This window comes from Talpa europaea (assembly GCF_964194135.1).
Source record: "Talpa europaea genome assembly, chromosome: 4".
NCBI lineage: Eukaryota > Metazoa > Chordata > Mammalia > Eulipotyphla > Talpidae > Talpa > Talpa europaea.
In genome coordinates this window covers 70,336,324-70,358,252 of record NC_140070.1, presented here as the reverse complement: position 1 = coordinate 70,358,252, position 21,929 = coordinate 70,336,324, and the positions used below count along the sequence as shown (strand labels likewise).

General features: G+C 37.2%; 1 protein-coding gene across 5 annotated transcripts in view; it reads left to right on the top strand.

The window, feature by feature from the left end:
• The window catches only part of MECOM (MDS1 and EVI1 complex locus), a gene marked incomplete at its 3' end in the record, with an annotated part of 572,510 nt that overhangs the window by 271,199 nt on the left and 279,382 nt on the right, over window positions 1-21,929 (top strand). For all 5 annotated transcript variants that reach the window (XM_084232799.1, XM_084232798.1, XM_084232796.1 and 2 more), the window contains exon 2: window positions 7,674-8,011. In XM_084232799.1, the coding sequence (XP_084088925.1) occupies window positions 7,674-8,011 (338 nt within the window). The remainder of the gene's footprint in view (window positions 1-7,673; window positions 8,012-21,929) is intronic.

Here is a 21,929-nt window from a genome sequence, read left to right as displayed (position 1 = left end):
TTTTGTTCTGTTTATGCATCAGGCATTCCTCGAGCTCCACCCTTTTCTCTAACCCAGAGTGTGCTTATTAGCTGTGTTGTTTGTGCAGAAGTGCTGGCTCCTGAGGTCCTCTGCTTTCTCACAAACAGACCTCTGCAGCAGCTCTGGAGCTGTCCTAATGAGGGAAGAAGAGCATGTCCGGTTTGGATTTTAGAAGGAAATGAATGTCTTCCCCCTCCTTCCTCTGCCCCGCCCCCCTTAGTAGGCATCGACTCATGGACTCATGTCCATGTGCTCATGTCCTCCCAGGAGGTCCCTGGTGGGGCTCTGAGGTTTGGCAGCACCACCTCTTCTCCTAGAACTGGGCACACATCCTCAGCTCGCAGCCACGTGTAATCCTTCCTGTCTGCTTGCAAGTTGGGCACAAAGGACTGGCGCTTGGGCCCACCCTCTTCTTTAGTAGCAATTAACCTTTACTACAGAGCTTCCTTTGAAGTTTGCTCATGTTTTTATTACAAAACTGCAATAAGGAACATAATGGGGGGAAATGTCTAAATTTCTGACTTACCTAATCTGTTCAATTCCCCAGTTGGTCTCCTCCTGGCAGTTGTTTCATGCAGTTATGATCTCAACCAGTCTGCCTGAGATCTCAAAACATGTTTCTGTCTCAGCCTATTTTTAAGATTAGTGAGCTATTACACACACACACACTGCAAATACACACGGATGTGCCATTACATGCATATGTATGTATGACTGAGTATAAAGAACTGATTTCTTGTGCAATACAGAAATCAGTCTTACTCTATAGTCAAACCATATAGCTATGCTTTTACTATTACTTGCTTGTGCTAATTTGTTCACTTGCTAAATATTTTCTATCAGTGAAGTAATGTGGAGAAGAGAGGAAAATCATTTGTGTTGGTATCGCTAATGATAATGCTGAGTGATAAGTATTCTATGGGTATGGAATTGCTATTAATGGTGAAACTCAGGATTTTGAATGGCAACTGCCCAGAAGATTTAAGTTAAACTAGGCAGAGAGGCCAAGTGAAACAAATGGTGAGTTATATAAAACCCACAAAAAGAGAAGGTATTTTAGGCCAGCCTTGCAAATAAGAACCAAAGAATTATGAGTGAAATGGCATTTTTTTCTAGCCTGCCATTCACAGGAGCTCAAATAAATGAGATCATTTTTCTCTGCTTTTCACTCAGCAGTAAATCATTGGTAATCCAAAGTTAGTAGAAAAGCAACTATAAAACTCAAAGAAAATACAAAAGAATCCATTTTTTTCCCTTAGGATGAGTAAGGACTTTCTAAGAAAAAGGTAAAAATCACAAAGGAAAAATAGACTTCATTTCATAAAAGTTAAATTTTTTAAAACAAAATCCCCATTAAAAAACCGAATGATAAATAATCTACTGGGGAAAGTAGCAAAACTAAATCAAGTGTTAATTTCTTTGTCATGAATAAGACAGACCAATAAAAGTACAATTAAAAATGGGCAAACAGATGGGGAAAGATAAACACTGTATGATTTCACTCATGTGGTGGAAAAACAAATGAATAAGTTAAATAAAAATAAATCTTAAAAATTTGAAAAATGAGTAAAAGCAATAAACAATTTACAAAAGAAGAAACATGAATGACAAACATATTAAGTCTCAGTAATCCCTTACATGTCAATGAAAGCATCAATAGGTATATAGTCTTTTCTATCATACTACCAAATTACAAAAACAAGAAATGATAATACATGCCAGTATGGATAGTAGAAGTATAAATTGATATATGCCAAAAGTTGTCTGTCAATACTTTCTAGGCATCCTGAAAGGAAGATAACATAAGGGAATAAAAATAGATGCATACAAATATTTATAGGAAAGGATGTTCATTTCAGTGGTATTCATGGTATCAGAAAATTAGAGTTAGCCTAAATAAATGATATGGAAATAATTCACTTGTGAAGTCATGTAATGGAATATTATGCAACAATGAAATATAGTTTTAGAAAATATTTAAAAAATAAGGACATATTCATAATAAAATACTGAGTGAAAGTTTAAGAAAACATAAGCCATTTACATAATATTGTCAGAATTTTGAAAAAAAAAAGCAAATGAAAACTTGTCTTTATTTTTTTTAAGATTTATTTATTTATGCATACAAGAGTTGGGGTACAGGCCAGAGATATGGGGGGTGAGAGGATTCATCAGAGAGAGAGTGGAGAACAGAACAGGCAAACTGACCAAAATACATTGCTGAGGGGAGCAGCGGAGGAGACAGGAGAGGTCTGCCTTGCCATTTGGGTTGCTCCCTGGCCGGCCAGGGATGGAACTCCTGCTGCAGAGGCTGCAGATTTCTTCATAGTGTGGTGCTGAACTCCTTGCACCACCCGGGAGGCCCCTGAAAACTTATCTTTAAAAAGCAAGTTGTCTGAGAGTTAAAGAGGACTGGAGTTGGACAGCTGGCTCCACTGTTTCCACATTTGCAAAATAGAGGCTTATTCTTCTCATCATGGTATTCTCACTGGATTGTGAGCATCAAAATGAGAAAATATAGATACATCTATGCAAGTTATTTTTATCAGTATTATTTCTAGTTTTCTCTTTGCAGATTCTGATATGTTTTCAAAGTGGAATTCTCCTTAAAAGGAAATATATGTTAGTTATTCAAAGAGTCATAGAAATAAATATAATAAAATCCAAGTGTGGGTTCTTGCTTGGTCTCCAAGTGTCCAATTTAGAACTCCTAAAATATGATGAAGAGATTGATTTCCAAGAGCATTTTCCAAATCATTTGCCTTAAATCCAACAGTAAGCTTGTCTTTTTGGCTTCACTCAGTGACAAGCCTAAAGGACCCATGAAAAAAATTCCAGTAGCAGGCAGTTCATCTCCAAGAAGTTGCAAGGATTATTCATCCTCATGGGACTACAGATGTATGTAGAACTTACTTTTACCTGAAACTTACCTATTGTCAGTGTGCCCAGTCTGTCAGTGTGATATCTGAACAGTGCTTTCTTTCATTAACTATAGATACAGCTCAAGAAAGGATCTACCTGTTCTCTCCTCCCCACATGCCAATAATAGAGATCTAATGGAGATATGATAATTGGGTAGCTTGTCATTTAGATGAAATGTTTTGGCAGTTTTTTTGATAGTTCTTCAATAACATATGTAGAGGGCATTAGTTTACTTTGTTTTTATGCAAATATTTAATGCCGTGTGTTATAAACTGCATTCATTGTTGAAAATTTCATAATACTAGATTATATTAAATACTTTTGCATGTTTTAACACATAAACCTCAGCAGTTTTATATTTCCAATTTTTTCCCTTCACAGCCCTTTTTTATATTTAATTCAGATGATACTAGATTTATGGTGCTTTGAAAATAAATTGCCTGGTTTTGCATATACATTTAATGCCTGCAAGTGGATGAATAGGACTGCGAATCTTTCTCTTGGATTTGCTTGACCTATAGAAGTTGTTCTTTAGGTTTAATTGGAATTTTTTGCCATTGTAAGCGAATTGCACTCAGGCTTTAAATTCAAATTCTTCTGTGCAGCAGCCTGGGCACACGTGCATTTTGTCTCCACAGGAATTGAAATCCAAATGCACTTGTTTAAATTATGCATTGGGAGAATTTGTGGGTAACTCAAAGGTCATGGGGTCAGCTATGCCAGTGGGAAGGCCCAGATGGGTTTTTCTATATGCTTCAAGATTTGAGATCACTTTTATGAAACTGACAGTTTGACTGATTTAACCCTTTGAGGAAATAGGGGAAATTTTACTGAACTTTAATAGATAATTACTGTGGGAAATTGTGCTATTCATTTAGATGTCTTTTTATTTCCTGCTGCTCACATGGAGAAGTCTGTAGATTATACAATGCCTTCCAATTTATAGCACTTACTTCTCAAGTAAAACAAAATCTTTACAATGGGTGATAAATCCTTTTAAGGATCTGCAAAATAACCTTGCATTTGCAGTAGTCTAATGTCATCATTATAGGAAGAATTTTTAAAATATGATTTTAGCTATATCAGGAGTATTTTTGAACTCCCTATTCTAGCTTAAAGAGTAAAATTTTCCGGGAATATAATTAGATAGACTTATCAAGGCTATTTGAATCCTGAAGTGTATTTCCTGATAATATTTCTTTAGGGCACCATTATTATTATTATTTAATTTCATTGACGTGCCACTGGTTCACATAGTTGTTAGTAATTTGTTAGTATGTACCCCAGTTGCAGTCACCATAGTGTGCCCACCACCAAAGCACCCATAGTCTTCAGGGTATTATTAAAACTGTTTCTTTTGATACTATGCTTGGAGATGAGTTTATTATCTATTGTGTTTTTTCTCTGTTGGTTTAAAGGTGCTTTTTGGCAGTGGACTATGGTGGGGGAATATGGGTGAGTTGATGGTAGATGTACTGAGGGCAATACCTGAAGAGGATATTTAAATATTATCTCAATTAAAAATAAATTTAAAAGGTGAATGATTTATACTACCTGAAGAGAAACCAGAGTACACCTGCACCCCTATGTTTATAGCAGCATTATTTACAAGAGCTAAGCTATGGAAGCAACCCAAATGCCCAACAATAGATGACTGGATCAAGAAGATGTGGTACATATACACAATGGAATATTACTCAGCAATCAAAAAAGATAAACACATGCAGTTTGCAGCAACATGGATGGAGTTAGAAGGGATCATGCTCAGCGAAATAAGTCAGAAAGAAAAAGAAAAACACCGCATGGTCTCACTCATAGCAGGAATTTAGAAAACCTAAATAAGAGACCAGGAAAAAGACTAATCAATACAAAGCAAAAATCAAAATCAACAAGCAACTATAAACCAGAGACACACTAAGAGGGGAGGGGGTGGGAGGGAAGGGTGGGAAAGGAAGGACTAGAGTCAAAATAAGGGGGGGAGGTGCAATTGTATGGGGAATATAACCAAAATGAAAATGCATACATTGTGCAAAGATGAAAAAAGATGTAAGAATTATATAAAATAAAATATTTAAATAAAAAATAAATTTAAAAAGAAATAAAAAGTCAGTAATCTAAAAGAGAAAAAAACAAAGGTGTTTATTGGGATCAAAATAATTTCCCATATTTAATAGAAAAATATTGATTTGAGTTGATAATAATTAAAATTATGTTAGGTTAATTGGCCTATTTTGTTAAGTACTTTTATGCAGATTACTTTGGAGAATTCCTAAAAAGTATGAGTTTTGAGTCTGTTTTTAAGGGCCCACTTCTGTACTGGGAATAAAAGAATCATTCATATTAAACTCAAGGCAGCAATGTACTAAATCTTGATCAACAGACTGAGAGGGAGAATTCATGGAATGGGGATACGTGGGATATCTGGGGATACATTTGACTTGACTTGGAGAGATGTTGGATGAGCAGAGATGGGATATCTCTGCTGGAAGAACTGCAGAGGAAATGCTACTTGAACTTAGGAGGCAGGGGTAAACTTATTTTGGCCTGGGATACCTACTGAGGAGTGCTGAGAGTCAGAGAGAAAGGGCAACCCATTCTTAAACTGAGGGAGATTTTATTGCAAACCTAAGAGCTCTTGATTTTATCTGTGGACACTGAGAATTATTGGAAGCTATTGCACAGGAAATTGTATGTGCCAGGAAGGTAAATCCAGGCTCAGTGTTGAGGAATACTAGAAAGAGATTGGGAGTAGAATACTATTAAGAGGACTGTTAGAAAATGCAGGAATGAAAACATGGTTTGAAAGAATGAGATGAAGGTAAACACTTTGTATGAAGAATAGGCATGACTTGAAGACTGAATAGTTGGAAGATAAAGAAAATGCCCATGTTATTTTAGAATCTTAAATATGACTAATTAGGAGGAAATTATTCGTAATGGATCTGGGCAAGTGGGCAGGAGATTTCATTTGAGGGAAAATGATAACATGAGATTTTGGATATGTTGAACTTTAAATGGTAATGAGTATGTATATTGAGATCAAATGTCCCATAGGTATAAGGTTGGGTTCTGGAGTTCAGGGCTATGCTTTTTAAAAATGGCATTATCTCATTGCTTGAATCAAGAACCAACACCTCATTAGAAAGATACTTTCGAATGTGTTATCACCTTGCATTCCACAAAACTCTAAGAGAACTCAGTACTTGCTGGACTGTTTTTTCTTTTTTTTAGGCTTACATGCATCTATTTATTTATTTATTTATTTGTTTATTTATTTATTTATATCTTTTACATCATTGTTCATGTATGCTTGCATGCTTTTTGGACTAAACGAGTGGAAAAGTTAATTAATTTCTGTTATAATTAAGAGAATGAATTGGGGCTAGAATCCAGGTTCTTCTGCTCCCTAGCTCAATAAAGTATTTTGGAAGACCATAACAATTCATAGAACTGCAGGGTTTTGAGGATTATTACTTGATTTTAAAGGTCATCTAGTGTCACTGACCTAAATCAACAATCCCTCCCTATCATCCCTGACTCATGGTTATGTAGGCTACATTAGACCCCTTGTGAAGGGAACTTGAGGCAATCCATTTTATTTTGGGATGTCTCTGACTAAAATCTATATCTTTGTCATTTTAATCCATTTTTCTCAGTTCTCATCTTGAAGGTCGACTAATCAAACAAATCAGATTTGTCCTTTAGTTCATAATCCTAGTGGACAAGAAGTATGTGTTTATTTTCTTTAAGACAATGCAAATGCTCTTCAACTGGTAAACTGGTGGGGAAATTCAGCCCACTATTGTATTATTCTCTCTGGCAAACTCTCCACCTCTTTACCCCCACACCCCCACAGGTGCATGGACCCGAGGTGGTTTTTTATTTTGGTGTTGGGTCTGTGCTGCTTTGGGGAGTCCCTTGAATGTCCATGCTGAGCATCCAGTCCTACTTACTCTACCTGCTATCCCATAATGATCTTGATACCTCCACCACATCACTGTTCCATGCGGAAATTCACTGAACTGTACCATTTCTCGGTTTGGAGGAAACTTTCTCTCTTTTTGGCATACCCCATGACACTCCTTTCTCCTATTTTCTCTTGAAAAGTCATCTAGTTTCTTTAATAATTTTAATAATATGCACCAGTTACTGAGGCAAGGAAATACCAAGAGCTTGGTCATGTGTTTGAAACAGGAAAGAAAAAATAGAGAAAGAACAAACACAAATTAATACGCCAATAAATAATCCTGCCTTGCTGCACATGCCAGCCTTTGGAATCTTGAATGACTCTCCTACAATTTAAATTTAGTCCAAGATACCACTACGTGACACAGTTTTCCAAAATCTTGTATAATGTGATCAGCTCCATTTTGGGATGGTTGTGTGGAGTTGTCCATGTCCAGGTTTTCATGTTATTGCTATTTCACTTAGACCAATAATTAAATTGCTGATTGTTTCCCACCTGGATATGGATCGTCTTGCCCATAGGAGTATTGACAGTGGAAGATAAGCTCCTTTGATTTATGGATTTACCACAGATAAAACTCAGAAGTGATAATTACTTCTCCCCCCACTTGTGAATAATAGAGATTTTTAATACTGGCCTATTTTGACAGTTGTCTTCCCTATTGTGTCACTAAAGAAAACAACATTATAAACTGAGGACCAAGCTGCCAAAGTTTAACTATTCTCTACCAATAGGAATTCATGAAGTTCTTATTTCTTCATAGGTAATGAGTGTGTTTATGGCAGCTACCCTGAAATTCCTTTGGAAGAGATGCCAGATACAGATGGAGTAGGCAGCACTCCTTCCCTCAATATTCAAGAGCCATGCTCCCCAGCCACATCCAGCGAAGACTTTACTCCAAAGGAGGGCTCTCCATACAAAGCCCCGATCTACATCCCTGATGATATTCCCATTCCTGCTGAATTTGAACTTCGAGAGTCAAATATGCCTGGAGCGGGACTAGGAATATGGACAAAAAGGAAGATTGAAGCAGGTGAAAAGTTTGGGCCTTATGTAGGAGAGCAGAGGACAAACCTGAAAGACCCCAGTTATGGATGGGAGGTAAGACTATATTTTGAGTAACACACTTACATGCATTTGGATGTATAAGGAAGATATTATATTTTAAGTGACCATAAATAAGCAAATTACTTCTGTTGCAAAATGTCTAAAATAGGTCACTAAGAACAACCTCCCCAGATAATCTCACTTCTTGATAGAAACAAGGTATTGCTTAAAGGTGTGGCATAATGGAAGGAACCTCAAACAATGAGTATTCAAAGAATAGTATCGAAGAAAATAAACTAAAGGAAGGGCATATAGTGTTTATGTTAATTTTCGGAAACACTGTATGTGTCTGTCCAAGCAAACAAACGCCATCATAGGGCATGTTTACTGGACTTTACCATATTTTCTTTGTGGGGAGGGGCTTGGAAGACTTGAGCAAAGGGGCATTTTCTCCACTTTATGTCTGAGTTAAGTTGGTTTTACTTTAACCCCACATGTTCATTTTGCTCCGTGATCTTCTAATATATTTTGCCTTCCTTGTGATTACCATGCTTTGATTCTACCTGTTTCCACAATGTGAGCACTGTACTGAATTTTGTGGTGATTCTTTATATTCAAATTGATCTAATGATCAATTCATACATAAAAATGACAGCAAAAAATAATAAGAAAATCAATCACTGGTTTTAGCCATAATCTTCATAGAATCCATCTGGCAATGTCTAAGAATGAGAAGTTATAGTCTAATTATAAAATCCAAATAAATTTTATTTCATTAAAAACAGTTATCTGTTCTTTTTCTGACTTTATGAACTTTATGCAGATTTTGTGCAAACATATATATTTCCACTTATTTTATAAATAGAAGACTTGTGGTTAAACTATTGTATCATGATTTCTAAAAAAAATTGGTTTATATTGAAATACTTGCAGGCAACTTTTATATGGGCAAGAAGGTATTTTTGGAGATATGATTGACCTTTGGTTTCATAGTATTTCAGTTAGACAGAAATCAGATAAACTAGATTTATTTTGGTATGTTCTCTTAAAAACAATTCTTGTTCAAATTCTGAAATGCCAAAAGTTAAGATCTGGCTTTGACATGATTACAAGTGGAGAAAATCCTTCTTTAGTTTTGTTCTTAGCCACAGATCCAGTAAAGTTGTGGTTTAGCTACATTGCCTTTAGACACGTATATTGATAAGGGATTTTTTGAAAATCACTGTAGCATTAACTGATATGTGAGTTGAATACATTTCAAGCCAAATGCGTATGAACTTTACGTCATTATTGTTCACCTTAAAATCATGGCTATAAACATTCTAATAATAGGTAACTCATTAAACTTTTATTACAAAATCTCTAGAGTTAAACAACAAGTGCAGTACTGCTAGAGATTATCCAGAAGTCTTGGAATAAACCAAAGCTTAATGATGGAATCATTTTGCAATTACAGTGTTGGTAAATGCAGCCCTGTGTCTTTTTAAACAGGAGACCTGTGCTTTGGGGTGAGGGGTGAACCTGGGGGAAATTCTGTATTTAGAGGAAATTTAAAGATAATGTTTTTTTTTTTCTTCTTCTTCCTGGAGTAAAATGTCTCAATATGTATGTGGGAGAATACCTTGAGAAATGTAAAATGATTCTTTTTTGTTATGTCAAAACTGAGTTGTTTAATTGTTTGAAATTCAAGATACTGTCATAAAGAGCTCATGACTCTTTGGCTAAATAGCAACTATTCCCTATCTCTTCTTCAAGAATTTAGTCTGTTGTCAATTCAGTAGTTTTCTTCACCATTTTCATGGTTGCCCTCTCTTGGATTGTCTGTTCTTTATCCATGGTGAACAAAAGTAGAGAAAAGACATTTTTGGTGATTTTGACAACTTGTTATTCTTGAAAGAGGTATTCTCTTGGCTCTACTGTTTTGTTTTGTTTTTAAATCTTACATTACAAAATCCAGTCATAGGCAACAGAGTTGTTGTTACAAAGACATCTCAACCTACTCCTGTGTATTCATTTTTAATCATGTTCATTTTATATTTGTGCTCACCTGTAGCTGATTTTCTATTATGTTTGTTCAGATGGATACTTGTGCTTAACTAGTAAAACCTCTTTTCGGTATCCCTTCATTTAAAAAGCCTCAGTTGAAGGTGAAAAAAATCTCTTCTTAGGTGAAGGAAAATAAACATGAATACAGAAAATCCAGATCTGGCAAACAATCATTGAGTGCCTACTGTGTATCAGATTCTAAATGTTTTCCCTGCAGAAACCCAACCTATCATCACTGAATAAATCATTTCTATCACCAGCATTATCCTGCTCTTTTCTCCCTAAAGTACATTATCTGTTCAGTTGCTCAAGCCAAAAAATGGATCATCTGTGTGCTCTCTTCCACACCAACCACATCTAATGCATGAGTTCCTCCTTAGGTCAAGTCCCCATTCTTTGCACATGCTGTTCTCCCTACCTGGTACCTCCTTTTCCTTTCCATCTCATACCAGATTCTAATTATTCTTCAATTTCTCTTCTTCCTTGATACCAGTGTCTGGACTTTCTATTCACAATTTAGTACTGTTTAAATTTTGTCCCAGAATAGCACCAATAAATTAATTTACTAAAGACCTTAAAGCATTGTAAAACATCCAAACTGTATGTCCAGCTTCTCTCATAGAGTGACATTTCCTTGAGAAGTTGCAAAGCTGTACTCCTTAAATACAGTGTCTTGACTGTATTCCACATGTACTGCCTATGGTGCCATCAAATGCTGAGCATATTACCTGAAATTGCCAGACTCAGTTCAGGACAATATAACAAAATACTCTAGACTGGGTGGCTTCAACAGCAACATTTAATTTTGTTCTGGTGGCTTCAAGTCCAAGATCAGGGTTCTGGCTGATTTGGTTTCTATTGCAGACAATTCACCCGGCTTCAGATGGCTGCCTTCTTGTTATGTCTTCCCATGGCCATTTATCCAAGCATGTGCATGGTGAGCGGGGGAGGGAGGAGGAAGGAATGAGGAGAGAGAGAGAGAGAGAGAGAGAGAGAGAGAGAGAGAGAGATCAGCGAGCAACACTCTGTTGTCTTATAAGGACACTAATCCTATAGAACCAAGGTCACACCCTTATGACCTCATTTAAAATTAATTATCCCCTAAAGTCCTATCACCAAATAGGGGGTTAGGACTTTAACATCTGGATTTGGGGAAGACCCAAACATTCAGTCCATAGCACAGACATTTATAAAATCTTTGCTTAATGAAAGAGTGAGTGAATGCAAGAATAAATGAAAAAAGATAAATGTATAGATGAATATAGGATCATGTGATTCTGAAAGAGGAGGCAAGAAAGGCAGGAATGAGCTGAAGCAGTTCATGAAGAAAAGCTGCATTCTAGGTTTTAGTCATTGTAGTCACGTGGAATCAAGACTTCGCTCAGCCACTACTATGCCATTCTAGGAAAACTATTCAAAATCAATTGCTTTTGAATTTCCATTCAATCAATGGGCCAATGATAACTGTCAGACATCATTAGTTGTTGTATAATTAAAATTAAGTAAAGACATATGGTAATCTCTTCAAAGAAAGTTTTTCAAAGAGAAAATGCAATGATAATAATCTAATTAGGGATCACCTTTCAGAATGTTACTTAAATAATTTTTAAAAAGTTAAATATATTTCCTAATTAAGGAATTTTTTTTTGAAAATCAGTTAAGTTTGATTGTAGAGAAATAGGATATATTTGAAAATATCGTGTACAGACTAAACTATATGGTCAGGTAAAATGTCATTTGTATGATCTCTCCCAAATCAGTATTGGTTTAATGAAGAGAAATTTTGAAAATAATTTTAGAGTTTGGCGGTAATTGCCACCTTGCAATGCATGACTTGTCTATAACAAAAAGCTCTCAAAAATTGGGGAGCTATTGGTTGTCTCTAGAATCAGAAAGCAATTATTCGTACTTTTAGAACTTCAGAGTTAAAGATTGAGTAAGGGAAAAAAAAATTCTTTTGGTTTAAGATGAGGATCTTCTTGTTTCCTTCTAAAGATGACCAAGTGTAGGTAGGAACTGCATGGCAGAGCAGAGGGGACCAGTCTTCTGGAGTGAGACTTACGGGGCTCAAATCCTCCTCAAGATTCTATGTGCTCCTAAGTGATTTGGAGGAAATTGTGTAGCTAACTCACTGGCCCTCAGTTTATTTATATGTAACATAGTGATAATAATTGTTGTGAGGATAAAATGTGACATTGTGTGTTAAAAGGTCTGCAGAAGAGCCTCCTTCCTGGCAGAAGAGCTCAGTAAATGAGAACAACACAAACAAGAACTCGGCTAAACTGTAAACCTAAATAGGGTCCTTAGATGGAGCAAATTATATTTATTTGTATAATGTTATAAATTATTTCTTTTGCCCACTTCATGTTTCCTAGGAGTTCAAATATCTCTGGAATGATCTAATTATGTGGCTCTAGGTTTGTTTGAAATGGAAGCATAGATTGTTTTTCAATTAACAATTAAAACAAAGATTCAGGAGAGATTCATCAATTTTTTTGAAGTCAAATAGTATTTTAGGGCCTCCCTGGTGGCGCAGCGGTTGAGAGCTGGGTTGCGAAGCTGCCCGCAGCCTCTGCAGTGGCGGTTTGATCCCTGGCTGCTCCCCGGCCACCAGAGGAGGGTCCCACATGGCGCGCAGACCTCTCCAGCCACCCGCTGCTCCCCTCAGCAGTGTACTTCGGTCCTTCTGCCTGTTCTGCTCCTAGCTCTGGCTCTGGTGAATTCTCTCACCCTCCCCCGCTTCTGACTGTACCCAGTGCTTGTATAAACAAACAAACAAACAAACAAACAAACAAACAAATCTTTAAAAAAAAAGTATTTTATTGGGGCCTCCCCTGGTGGCAAAGGTGGTTGAGCACCGCTTTGTGAAGCTGTCCGCAGCCTCTGCAGCACTGGTTCGATCCCGGCCAGCCAACGAGGGTCCCACATGGTGCGGCAGACCTCTCCTGTTGTGCCCGCTGCTCCCCTCAGCAATGTATTTTGTCAGTCTGCCTGTTTTGTTCCCCGCTCTGTCTCTGGTGAAACCTCTCACCCTCCCGTGCCATCTGGCCTGTCCCTGGGTTCTTGCATAAAATAAATAAATAAATCTTAAAAAAAGGTATTTTAATGGCATATTTTTAATAATCTGAGTTTAGTGGAAAGGTAGTGTGAAATTTTATTTCTTTGAAATATAGTCATTTCACACATTTTTGTGTGTGTGTGTGTGGCCATCACCATTGGTCATCATAAAATTCTGCAAGTAGATATGTCAGTTGATAAAGCAGCTATTAGGTGCCAAGTCCAATATTTTGTCCATTCCACCCAGAATTTCTCCTGATTATTTCTTGATCAGTTAAAATATCAGGTATGAGCTTAGCTTTTCCTTTTCTATCCTCTAGCATGCACATATTCAGGCATAGAAAAATATGACATGGATGGACAATAAATTTATCTTACATTCTGTTAAATAGATGGGAAGGAGTAGTAGAAAGAGATTTTACTGGAGTCAGAAATTCATTAAATAATTTTGATGTAGTGCTTTGACAATACGTTATGTTCTAGGAACATAATCCTGAAACGTGATATTGCAATGAATGTGTGCCTCCTATATCATTTTAAAAGAAATAGTTTTCCCATTTGTAAGTTTGATTTTGAGTTCTTCAGTGATGTCTTACCAACTGAAACATGCAATCTATATGTTACCGAAACATGAATATCCGTTAGAACAGAAACAAGATACCTAATAACCTTCCTGAGAAGGTCACCTTTGGGCAAAGATCTGGGGCGGTGACAATCAAGTAACATACATTTGGTAATAAAGAAAAATGTGGTAATTTGGTATTTTAAGATATGTATTAGATATCTTTGAATGGTAATATTTCTTCTCTATTTCTCTATGCAAAAAAAAAAAAGAATTTTATCTGGTTTGGCATTGATCTTAGAGAAAAAATATATTCGTTAATGATAAAGCAAGTGCACTTAATGTGTTGTATATCCTTAAAGTTAGGTGATTAAGAAGCCAAGGCCCTTTGTCTTAATAATGTTCAAATTAATTGATTTTAATTGTGAGGAAACACTAGCAATTATCCAAATGGTGTCTTTAACAGACAGTTAAGGAAGATAACTACAATTTAATAATAATATGTATTACTGTAAAACTTCACATTAAAATGTATTTATTAAGCTTTTGCAATATTACTTAAAAGATGGCAAATATAGTTTGGATTTTCAAACATTGTGAGGAGTTAAGAACCAAGAAAGAAAGGGAGGTTAAATTAATAGGAATCTGGAAAATAATTGCCACTGGGGCTCATTAAAATGTTATAGAATGTCTTAGAATATAATAGAGCCAAGAAAAGAAGATGCACTTTATTTTATTCATTTATGCTTCAAGCATACTTAGTAGGAACTAAATCTCCAGTGTTCAAAGAAAATAGATGTTTACTCTTCTGAAGTGCCATGAACAATTTCTAGTTCTAACCTTGTAAAGAAGTCAGATATACCTCTACCCCCACCCACCTATGCTGTCAACATACCATCTTCCATTAGAGATACTGATGGAGTCCTGCTTGTCTACTCCTCCTCTTGCTGTACTGACAACCTCTAATACTCCCAAACTGTAGTTGGTGATGAGGGCAAGTATGATATAAAAAAAAACAAAAAACAAACTTTTAAAGTTCCCGAACTATCAAGCATCTTTGATTTTATCAAGCATCTCTTCCTTGAAATTCAACTAGAATTTCTGAATCTCTTAATTTTTTAAAGAATATTGGGTGAATTTCTTCCAGTTGGGACCTCTCGTATAAATTGTGAGAGCGATACACAAAATGAACCAAAATAGATTCCCTTTATTATTTATTTCACCCCCATACTTGCATGATGATTGCTTCCCTATTTAGTCACTAAATCAATGGTCGAATTTAGGGGTTCAAATCACAAAGTGCCGAGGAAAGCTCCTCTTCTAATAGATTTGACAGCTGGTTCTAGGATTTGTTCAGTCTAAGCCAGAGATTCTTATAATGCTTTGCTATTCTAGACTGCTTCCTTGGGACCACTCCAACAGGGTATCCATTCTCTGAGTTTTTTCCTTGAGGATAAATTAGGCAGCAGTGGGAAGGAATGGAAACGAACTGATTCAAATCTCTGACTGAAGGAGACAAGAGCTGGTGCAGAATCTTTGTTCTTGAGTTTGTTCACTGTAGCAATTTGGAGATAATTTGTTGTAGTTGTGATAAGTAGGTAGTCGAGAATGGGACACTAGGAGGGGATGTGTATGTGATCTCATTTGAACAATCAATATAACGTGTTATTAATGTAGCATCTTAGTTTCTCAAAATTCATTCACAGAATCATACAATATTTCGTGGTACTTCTCTTTATTCTAAGAATTAAAAAATAAATTATCATTTCAGCTATAAGAAAATTCATAAACAAATGTTATCCTCATTTCTTAGTATTTCTTTTGTCCCTTATGATGTAGCTGAAGTTGAAGATAGACCAAAGAATAATTTCTATATGATAATCAGTGAGCTTGTCAAGCCGAAATATCACAAAAATGAAGCAATTGTCAGCTAATAATTTAAAGAGATGTGTGCGTTTGTGTGGTAAATAGATACAAATGAATATCTGTTAGTTACTTCAAATTGATTTTTGATATATAAAGATTTTAATACATCCCAAGCAAATTGATAGTGCCTTTGTTATGAAAGAACATTTGCTTGTACGGATAGAAGGTACAGCAAACACCCTAGAGAAATACCTTGCCTTGATGAGGTGCTCTACCCAGTGTGTGGTCTCATGCCCACAGGAGATCTCAGAGGTATATTCCTAGAGGAACTTTCATGGACAGGAACAAGACAAGCAGGTTCAGGAACAATTCAAGTTTATTCTATCATTGTAGGTCATGCCACTGGCTCCCAACACTACTTACTGCTTCTGGATCCAAACCCTATCACAGCATTACACTGTTATCTCATCAGCCTTCAGAACAGAAAGATTCTACCAGTCAATGCTGCTGAAGATGCAGAAAATAATTAGTTTGTACCTCTTAACCTAATCCTAGGAAGTCAGTTGTAGACTGTCATGTGATACAGAAACAGTGTTTCCAGAACACCGTAGAAGCTCACACAAACACCAACACACATTTTTATGCTTTTATTTTTTTTAAATTTTTTAAAATTTATTTTAAAAGATTTATTTATTTATGCATACAAGAACTGGGGTACAGGCCAGAGTTGCGGGGGATGAGAGGATTTACCAGAGTGGGGAACAGAACAGGCAGACTGACTGAAATACACTGCTGAGGAGAGCAGCGGGCAAGACAGGAGAGGTCTGCTGTACAATGTGGGTAGCTCCCTGGCCAGATGGGGATCGAACTCATGCTGCAGAGGCTGCAGATAGCTTCACAGTGCTGTGCTTGACCCCTTGCACAACCAGGGAGGCCCATGTTTTTATGCTTTTAAAAAATGTTTTCTTATTTTTTTAATGGATCAATTATAATGTAAATTTTGGATTTGCATTTTGGACCTAAGCATTTTGGATGCTTGTTGTGATACTTTTTCTATGTAACCATGTATGTAACCCTAACCCTTATAAAGCTTGGGATGGTTCCACCTTGGTAGTCTCTATAAAAAACTCAATTCAAAAAGATCCAGTAACCCTTACCCTCCTCCATTTTTTTTTTTGAAACAAAATAAATCTTCCACAGAAAGGTCAAAGGAAGATTTCATTTACATGTCCTGCAAAATTTAATTCCTCTCTCCTTATATAGCTCTGTTATTTACTTCTTACTCCTTCAATATCTCAGATATCCAGCAGGTGTTGCTCTGAAAGGTTCTCATAGTCTAGGTCTCTGCCCACCCCCAACCCTCTTCAGAATCTTCTGAAGATACTGCTTCTTATTCCTGCCACACCTCCACCTAGAGTTTTCCTTACACATAGGAAATATGCATGCATTTTCGGTGACTTACATTTTCTGCGACCATTAACCAATCAGTTCAAGTCCCAGATCCCTGGGAGCTGGGCACTTCTGTGCCTCCTACCAGCTGACTATAGTGGTACTTTCCTCTGGCACTGCAGGTGACCTCCTGGGCTTCCAGGTGTGGCTGTCAGGGCACAGAAACCTCAGTTGGTTGGCAGTCACAGGTGTGCATGATTTGTTTTGCTTTTTCATTTGTTTAGATTTTTGTGGCAGGAATGTAGCAGGTATGCAATGCCAAGATAGAATCTCCACCCTGGCACAGAGGCCAGCTGCCCTCATTACAAGATGTTCTTATTGGCCTCACAATACTGTCAGCTTGAATCCTCTTTTTCCTGAAACCTCACCCAAGGATGATAATCTGCCCAACTGATGATTTAGGATGAATTCATCTCAGTAGAGAAGCAGGAAGAGTCTCATTATGAAGCTAATCTATAGGGAGGAGCAGGTTACCTGGGTCCACCCTCATTTTTTTAAAACTTGTGCTGGTATCATCTAACATGAGCTGGAATAGCGCCAATTCTAGGGATATAGGAAATCCTCGACTTGATTTCAAGGAGGAAGAAACCATGCCAGGATGCTTTGTTCATGTATAAATTTCTGCTCATTTGGTTGAGACTAAACAATAAGAACACAGCTGGAGAAGAGTGGTCCAGTGTGGGGTTCTTCCATCTTCCTCTGAGCTCCTCTGGAAGTCACTGATCAGTTCAATGTCCAGCAAGTTAAAATTGGAGGTCATGCCAGACCTTGACTAGCAGTAGTGAATGGGGGAACATTAGTTACGGGAACACTCAGGGGAACCAGATTCCAAGAGAAGGAGTTAACAAAACTCAATGCTGGCAGTAAGTCAGTGTATGGTGCTGAGGCCATCTAACCTTTCCCTTTCCTAGGCCTCCTTAACCTTGCGATTGTATTATGGCTTCTCCTGGCTAGGTCTTGATATGAAAAGAAATTGACATACACACTTTTGATTATTCAGTTTTCCTTTATCACATTCCCTTTTCCCAGCCTCCCATTTTTCTTTTTAAAGACAACTTGGAGTCTGTTTGAGTTTGTTTTTACCTGCATACACGTAACATTGGCACAGATTGGGGCAGCAGAGAGGTCCAACAGGGATATGCCTTCGGGACCTTGTACCTCTCTGAGTGTAGGCATTGGACAGCTATTCCCTCAGGTAACACAAATGCACTACAATGCAGTGGTGACACATGTCAGAGGAGCATTTGTCCGGAGAGGCAGCTGATGGGGTCTGTAAATCATAATTGGGGAAAATGGGTGTCCCATGGGAGTATCAGGTAGTCTTTCATTCTGTATCTTAACCTTTCCCAATGCAGGTATTTATGTTAGCACACATTTGGTCCAGTGGTACTAGTTGAGGAGAACTGATTGTGATAAGCCTGAGAAGTAACATTAAACATTATATCACCCATTAAAATCAGTTTTACAGCTGTTCCCCTTTTGCAGTGATATTTCACATGTGTGTCTTTTGTTGCTAATATATTATGGTAATCACAACATCTCTTGAGAGCCTAGTTCTTCTATAATAACAAATAAATGAGATAAACCCCATCTGTGGGGGTCCAGGATGGAGACTGGTCTTTCATAGATCCAGCATTCAATAAGAACTTACCTTAGAGCCAAGTCACTGGTTCCCTTAAGAGATGAAGATGGACTAAAAATTGCACTAGTGCCCGATGGATGATACTTAAAAAGAAAAAGAATTATCATTGTGTTTAATAAGAGAACTGACAAGCAACCATAATTCTTTCCATTAAGTAAATACGTTCAAAAAATTTATTATGAAATGACACATTATGCGAGCCAGGAATCAAAGATGACATCCTTGCATTAAATACGGTAGACGCCATTAAGGAAAACAGTCAATATGTCACCAAGCCATGCCCTGTAAAAATTAAATTGATTTGGTAAATGTAAGTAAGATAGATCTGTTTGCTTTCATCATCAATTTTGAGTGGGTGAACAGGTGATGTCACCAACTTGGGAGCGATAAAGATGCAGGACCATCTGGAAAGGCAGGTGATGAATGGGCAACTGCTTTTGGATAGTGACAGTGCTGTGGTACTTTGTCACTTGGGATGCAGTACTTAATAACTTTTCAATACCATCATAATAAATTTCACTGCCTTATTAATATAGAAATGGTGAGTTATTACCATGATGGTGAGTGTAAATAACTGGAGATGCAGCCGTCAAAAGCTGATTGTTTGGGCATGTTTCTTTAAGCAACACAGTTGACTTGTGATAATCAACCTATGTCTATACCAGCAGAGTTTATTGCACTTGTCAAAGGAAAAAGTAGTATTATTCAAAATTATATGAAGTCGTAATAAACAAGTTTAATATATTATCAGACTTTTCCTGTAAGTTTCCAAACATGAGGCAGTAAATCATTTTTAATAATGTCTTTTCATGTAAAATAATGTCCTTATGCAGTAATAATGTCCTTTCTTAACTATTAACAAAACAGTCGACTTCTTTGTATGTGTTTTAAAGGGTATTTTTTATTTGTACTTTTCAATCATTGGGACTCTGTGGAATGAAGTCCTTTTGCAAATAAAGAACTAAGGCAGGAACCTTAGAACGTTTCATTAATGAGCTCCAAAGTTGCTGAGTGCAGGCCATGTCACACGTTTCCATTTTAATTGAACAGATGTACTTAAGAGTAAACCACAGCAAACGCAATGCAGACAAAATTATAAACACGTGTCACTAAGAAGCAGGCAGGAAAGAACCTCTGATGAGCATCTGTGTGTGTTTTATGAAGCCAAAGACGGGCACTTCATAAGTTTGTCACTGATGTCTCCAGCTTAATGAGGAGAAACAAAATATGTAGATAGGCGTAAGTTGAAGATGAATTACTAGATCAATCACTTAGCACCATCCAGGGTGTCTGCCATTGTGTGGTGGGAAAATAATTAGATGCGGGATTCCGCTCGTGTTTACATACCGGCTGTTGGATCTGGGATGGACTGTGGAAAACTTCCTCTTTCATGTCACTGTGGTCTTTATGTTGTTTCTTGGTCAGACTGACTTTTAATTCTGACATTGTCTTTCAAGCTGCAGTCTGCCAGCCCCTTAAATGAAATGCCTCTCCACCATTTCTATTACTGCTGAAAAGAGAGCCAGCAGTCTATTAACAGGCAATAAAGTTCAGGAAGCCCAGGACTCATTTCTTGGGTCAGAGGTGAAAATTGCATACTAAATGAAACAAAGGTGTGCCTTGATCGCTCAAGAAGCAGCACCAGAGAGAACACACGTGTTGTTAGCCAGAAGTCTCCCACTTAAAGGGAAAGGCCTAATGGTAATAACGTTGGCCGATGGAGTTAAGTACTCAGTTGAGAGAAATTATATCAATCTGACAAATATAGCTTTCACAGGAGATAAAGTCTCTAATGACCTTAAATGCATATATTTATCATTTAATTCAACAAGCCAATTCCCTTGGGCTTTTGACCAACGATATTTCCCCCGAAGTTTAAATATGTTTCACTAGCCCAGAGAATAATAGCCATTTGTCAGAGGGTTCCAAAGCTAAACGCAGTTGGAAGCGAAGAACAGGGGAGAGAAAAAAATGGCTAATAGAGTCTTTCCACCTCAGAGAATATTAATACCAACTTTTATTGATGCAAGAGCTGCGGTATTTCGTGGCTGAACAGTAGGTGGCAGACATTGTAGTGAAGAAATGAGGAATTTTTAATCTAAGCTATTTTCATCTGATTTCATTAACTTGCAAATATGTCATCAGTGGGCCCAGCACATTCATTTGCAAAAAAATAGGAACACTAAATAGTTATGAAATGCGCCAGCTGAATGTGGAAAAAGTCAAAAGGATCCTATAGAAATACAAGTAGAAGGTCTAACGTTTCACCAGGTAAAGTATGTGTGAAACAGGAAAGTCCAAAGAATAAAGGGGCCCTTGTGTGTGGTGGGCTTCTCCGCGCTGTTGTTTTTGGTCTCAACTTGATGAAGTGTACTAGTGATATGCCCCAAGCACGGGACTCCTGTATCTCCCTTTGTGAGACTGTCCATGTCTTTGTTTGGCTGTCAGTCAATTGTTCTTTCTCTTGGGCAGCCACATCGGTAACCACAGGATCTACTTGCAAATAGATTTCTGTAAAACCATATTATTCTTTAGCCCCTCACTTCTCCCTCTCCCCCCATCTTTCCTCAACAATCTGGCCATTGATGTGTCAGTGCTTCCTGCTTGCTTCTTTGTCACAGGTCCAGCGGTTTGTGTTTCCGGGAGGCTGTGTGGGACTGTGGAATGAAACCTGGTCTGTGTGTCAGGAATGTTGAGCTCTTGCCCTAGCTCAGCCTGGGCACCTTGGAAAAGTCACTTGACTTTCTCTTCTGAAGTTTCACTGAGATCTGTTGTAGAGTCTTCCAATTCTGTCTAGGAACCCACTTTGGACCTCTTTTTATCCTATGGGTATGCTCGATGCTGTCATGATTTTAGAGATACTATTTGTATTGGGGCCATGTTTGGCAAGGAAACTGATTACCTTTAAGTAGAAAATAGAGGCTGCTTTTACAGTTCTCTTGTATTAAGCTGGTATAACTGTGTACTACAAACCTGAAATTAAAGCAGCTTTGATATGTGCAGCTCTCTTTGCACATTTTTATTTTATTTAGTAGAGAAGGCAGCTTAAGTACAAAATCTTGTTATGAGAGGAAAGTAAGTTGGTTAGTTAGGGAGAGAATTTTTTCCCTAGGCATCTTTGAAAAGATACAGGTATGAAATTCATTTTGTCCATGGGGTTAAGTCTCAAGTGTCTATAAAGCACCTTTCAAAGATATCATTTTGTCTCTTCACATATAACCCAGTTGTGATGGATATTCTTTAAAAAAAAAAATCAGGCAGCATTACACATGGATTGAGGAAGGCATTGGATTTTGTTGAACCTTGGTTCAAATTGACTATCAAAAATCTTAATGGCCTTTTGACTAAGA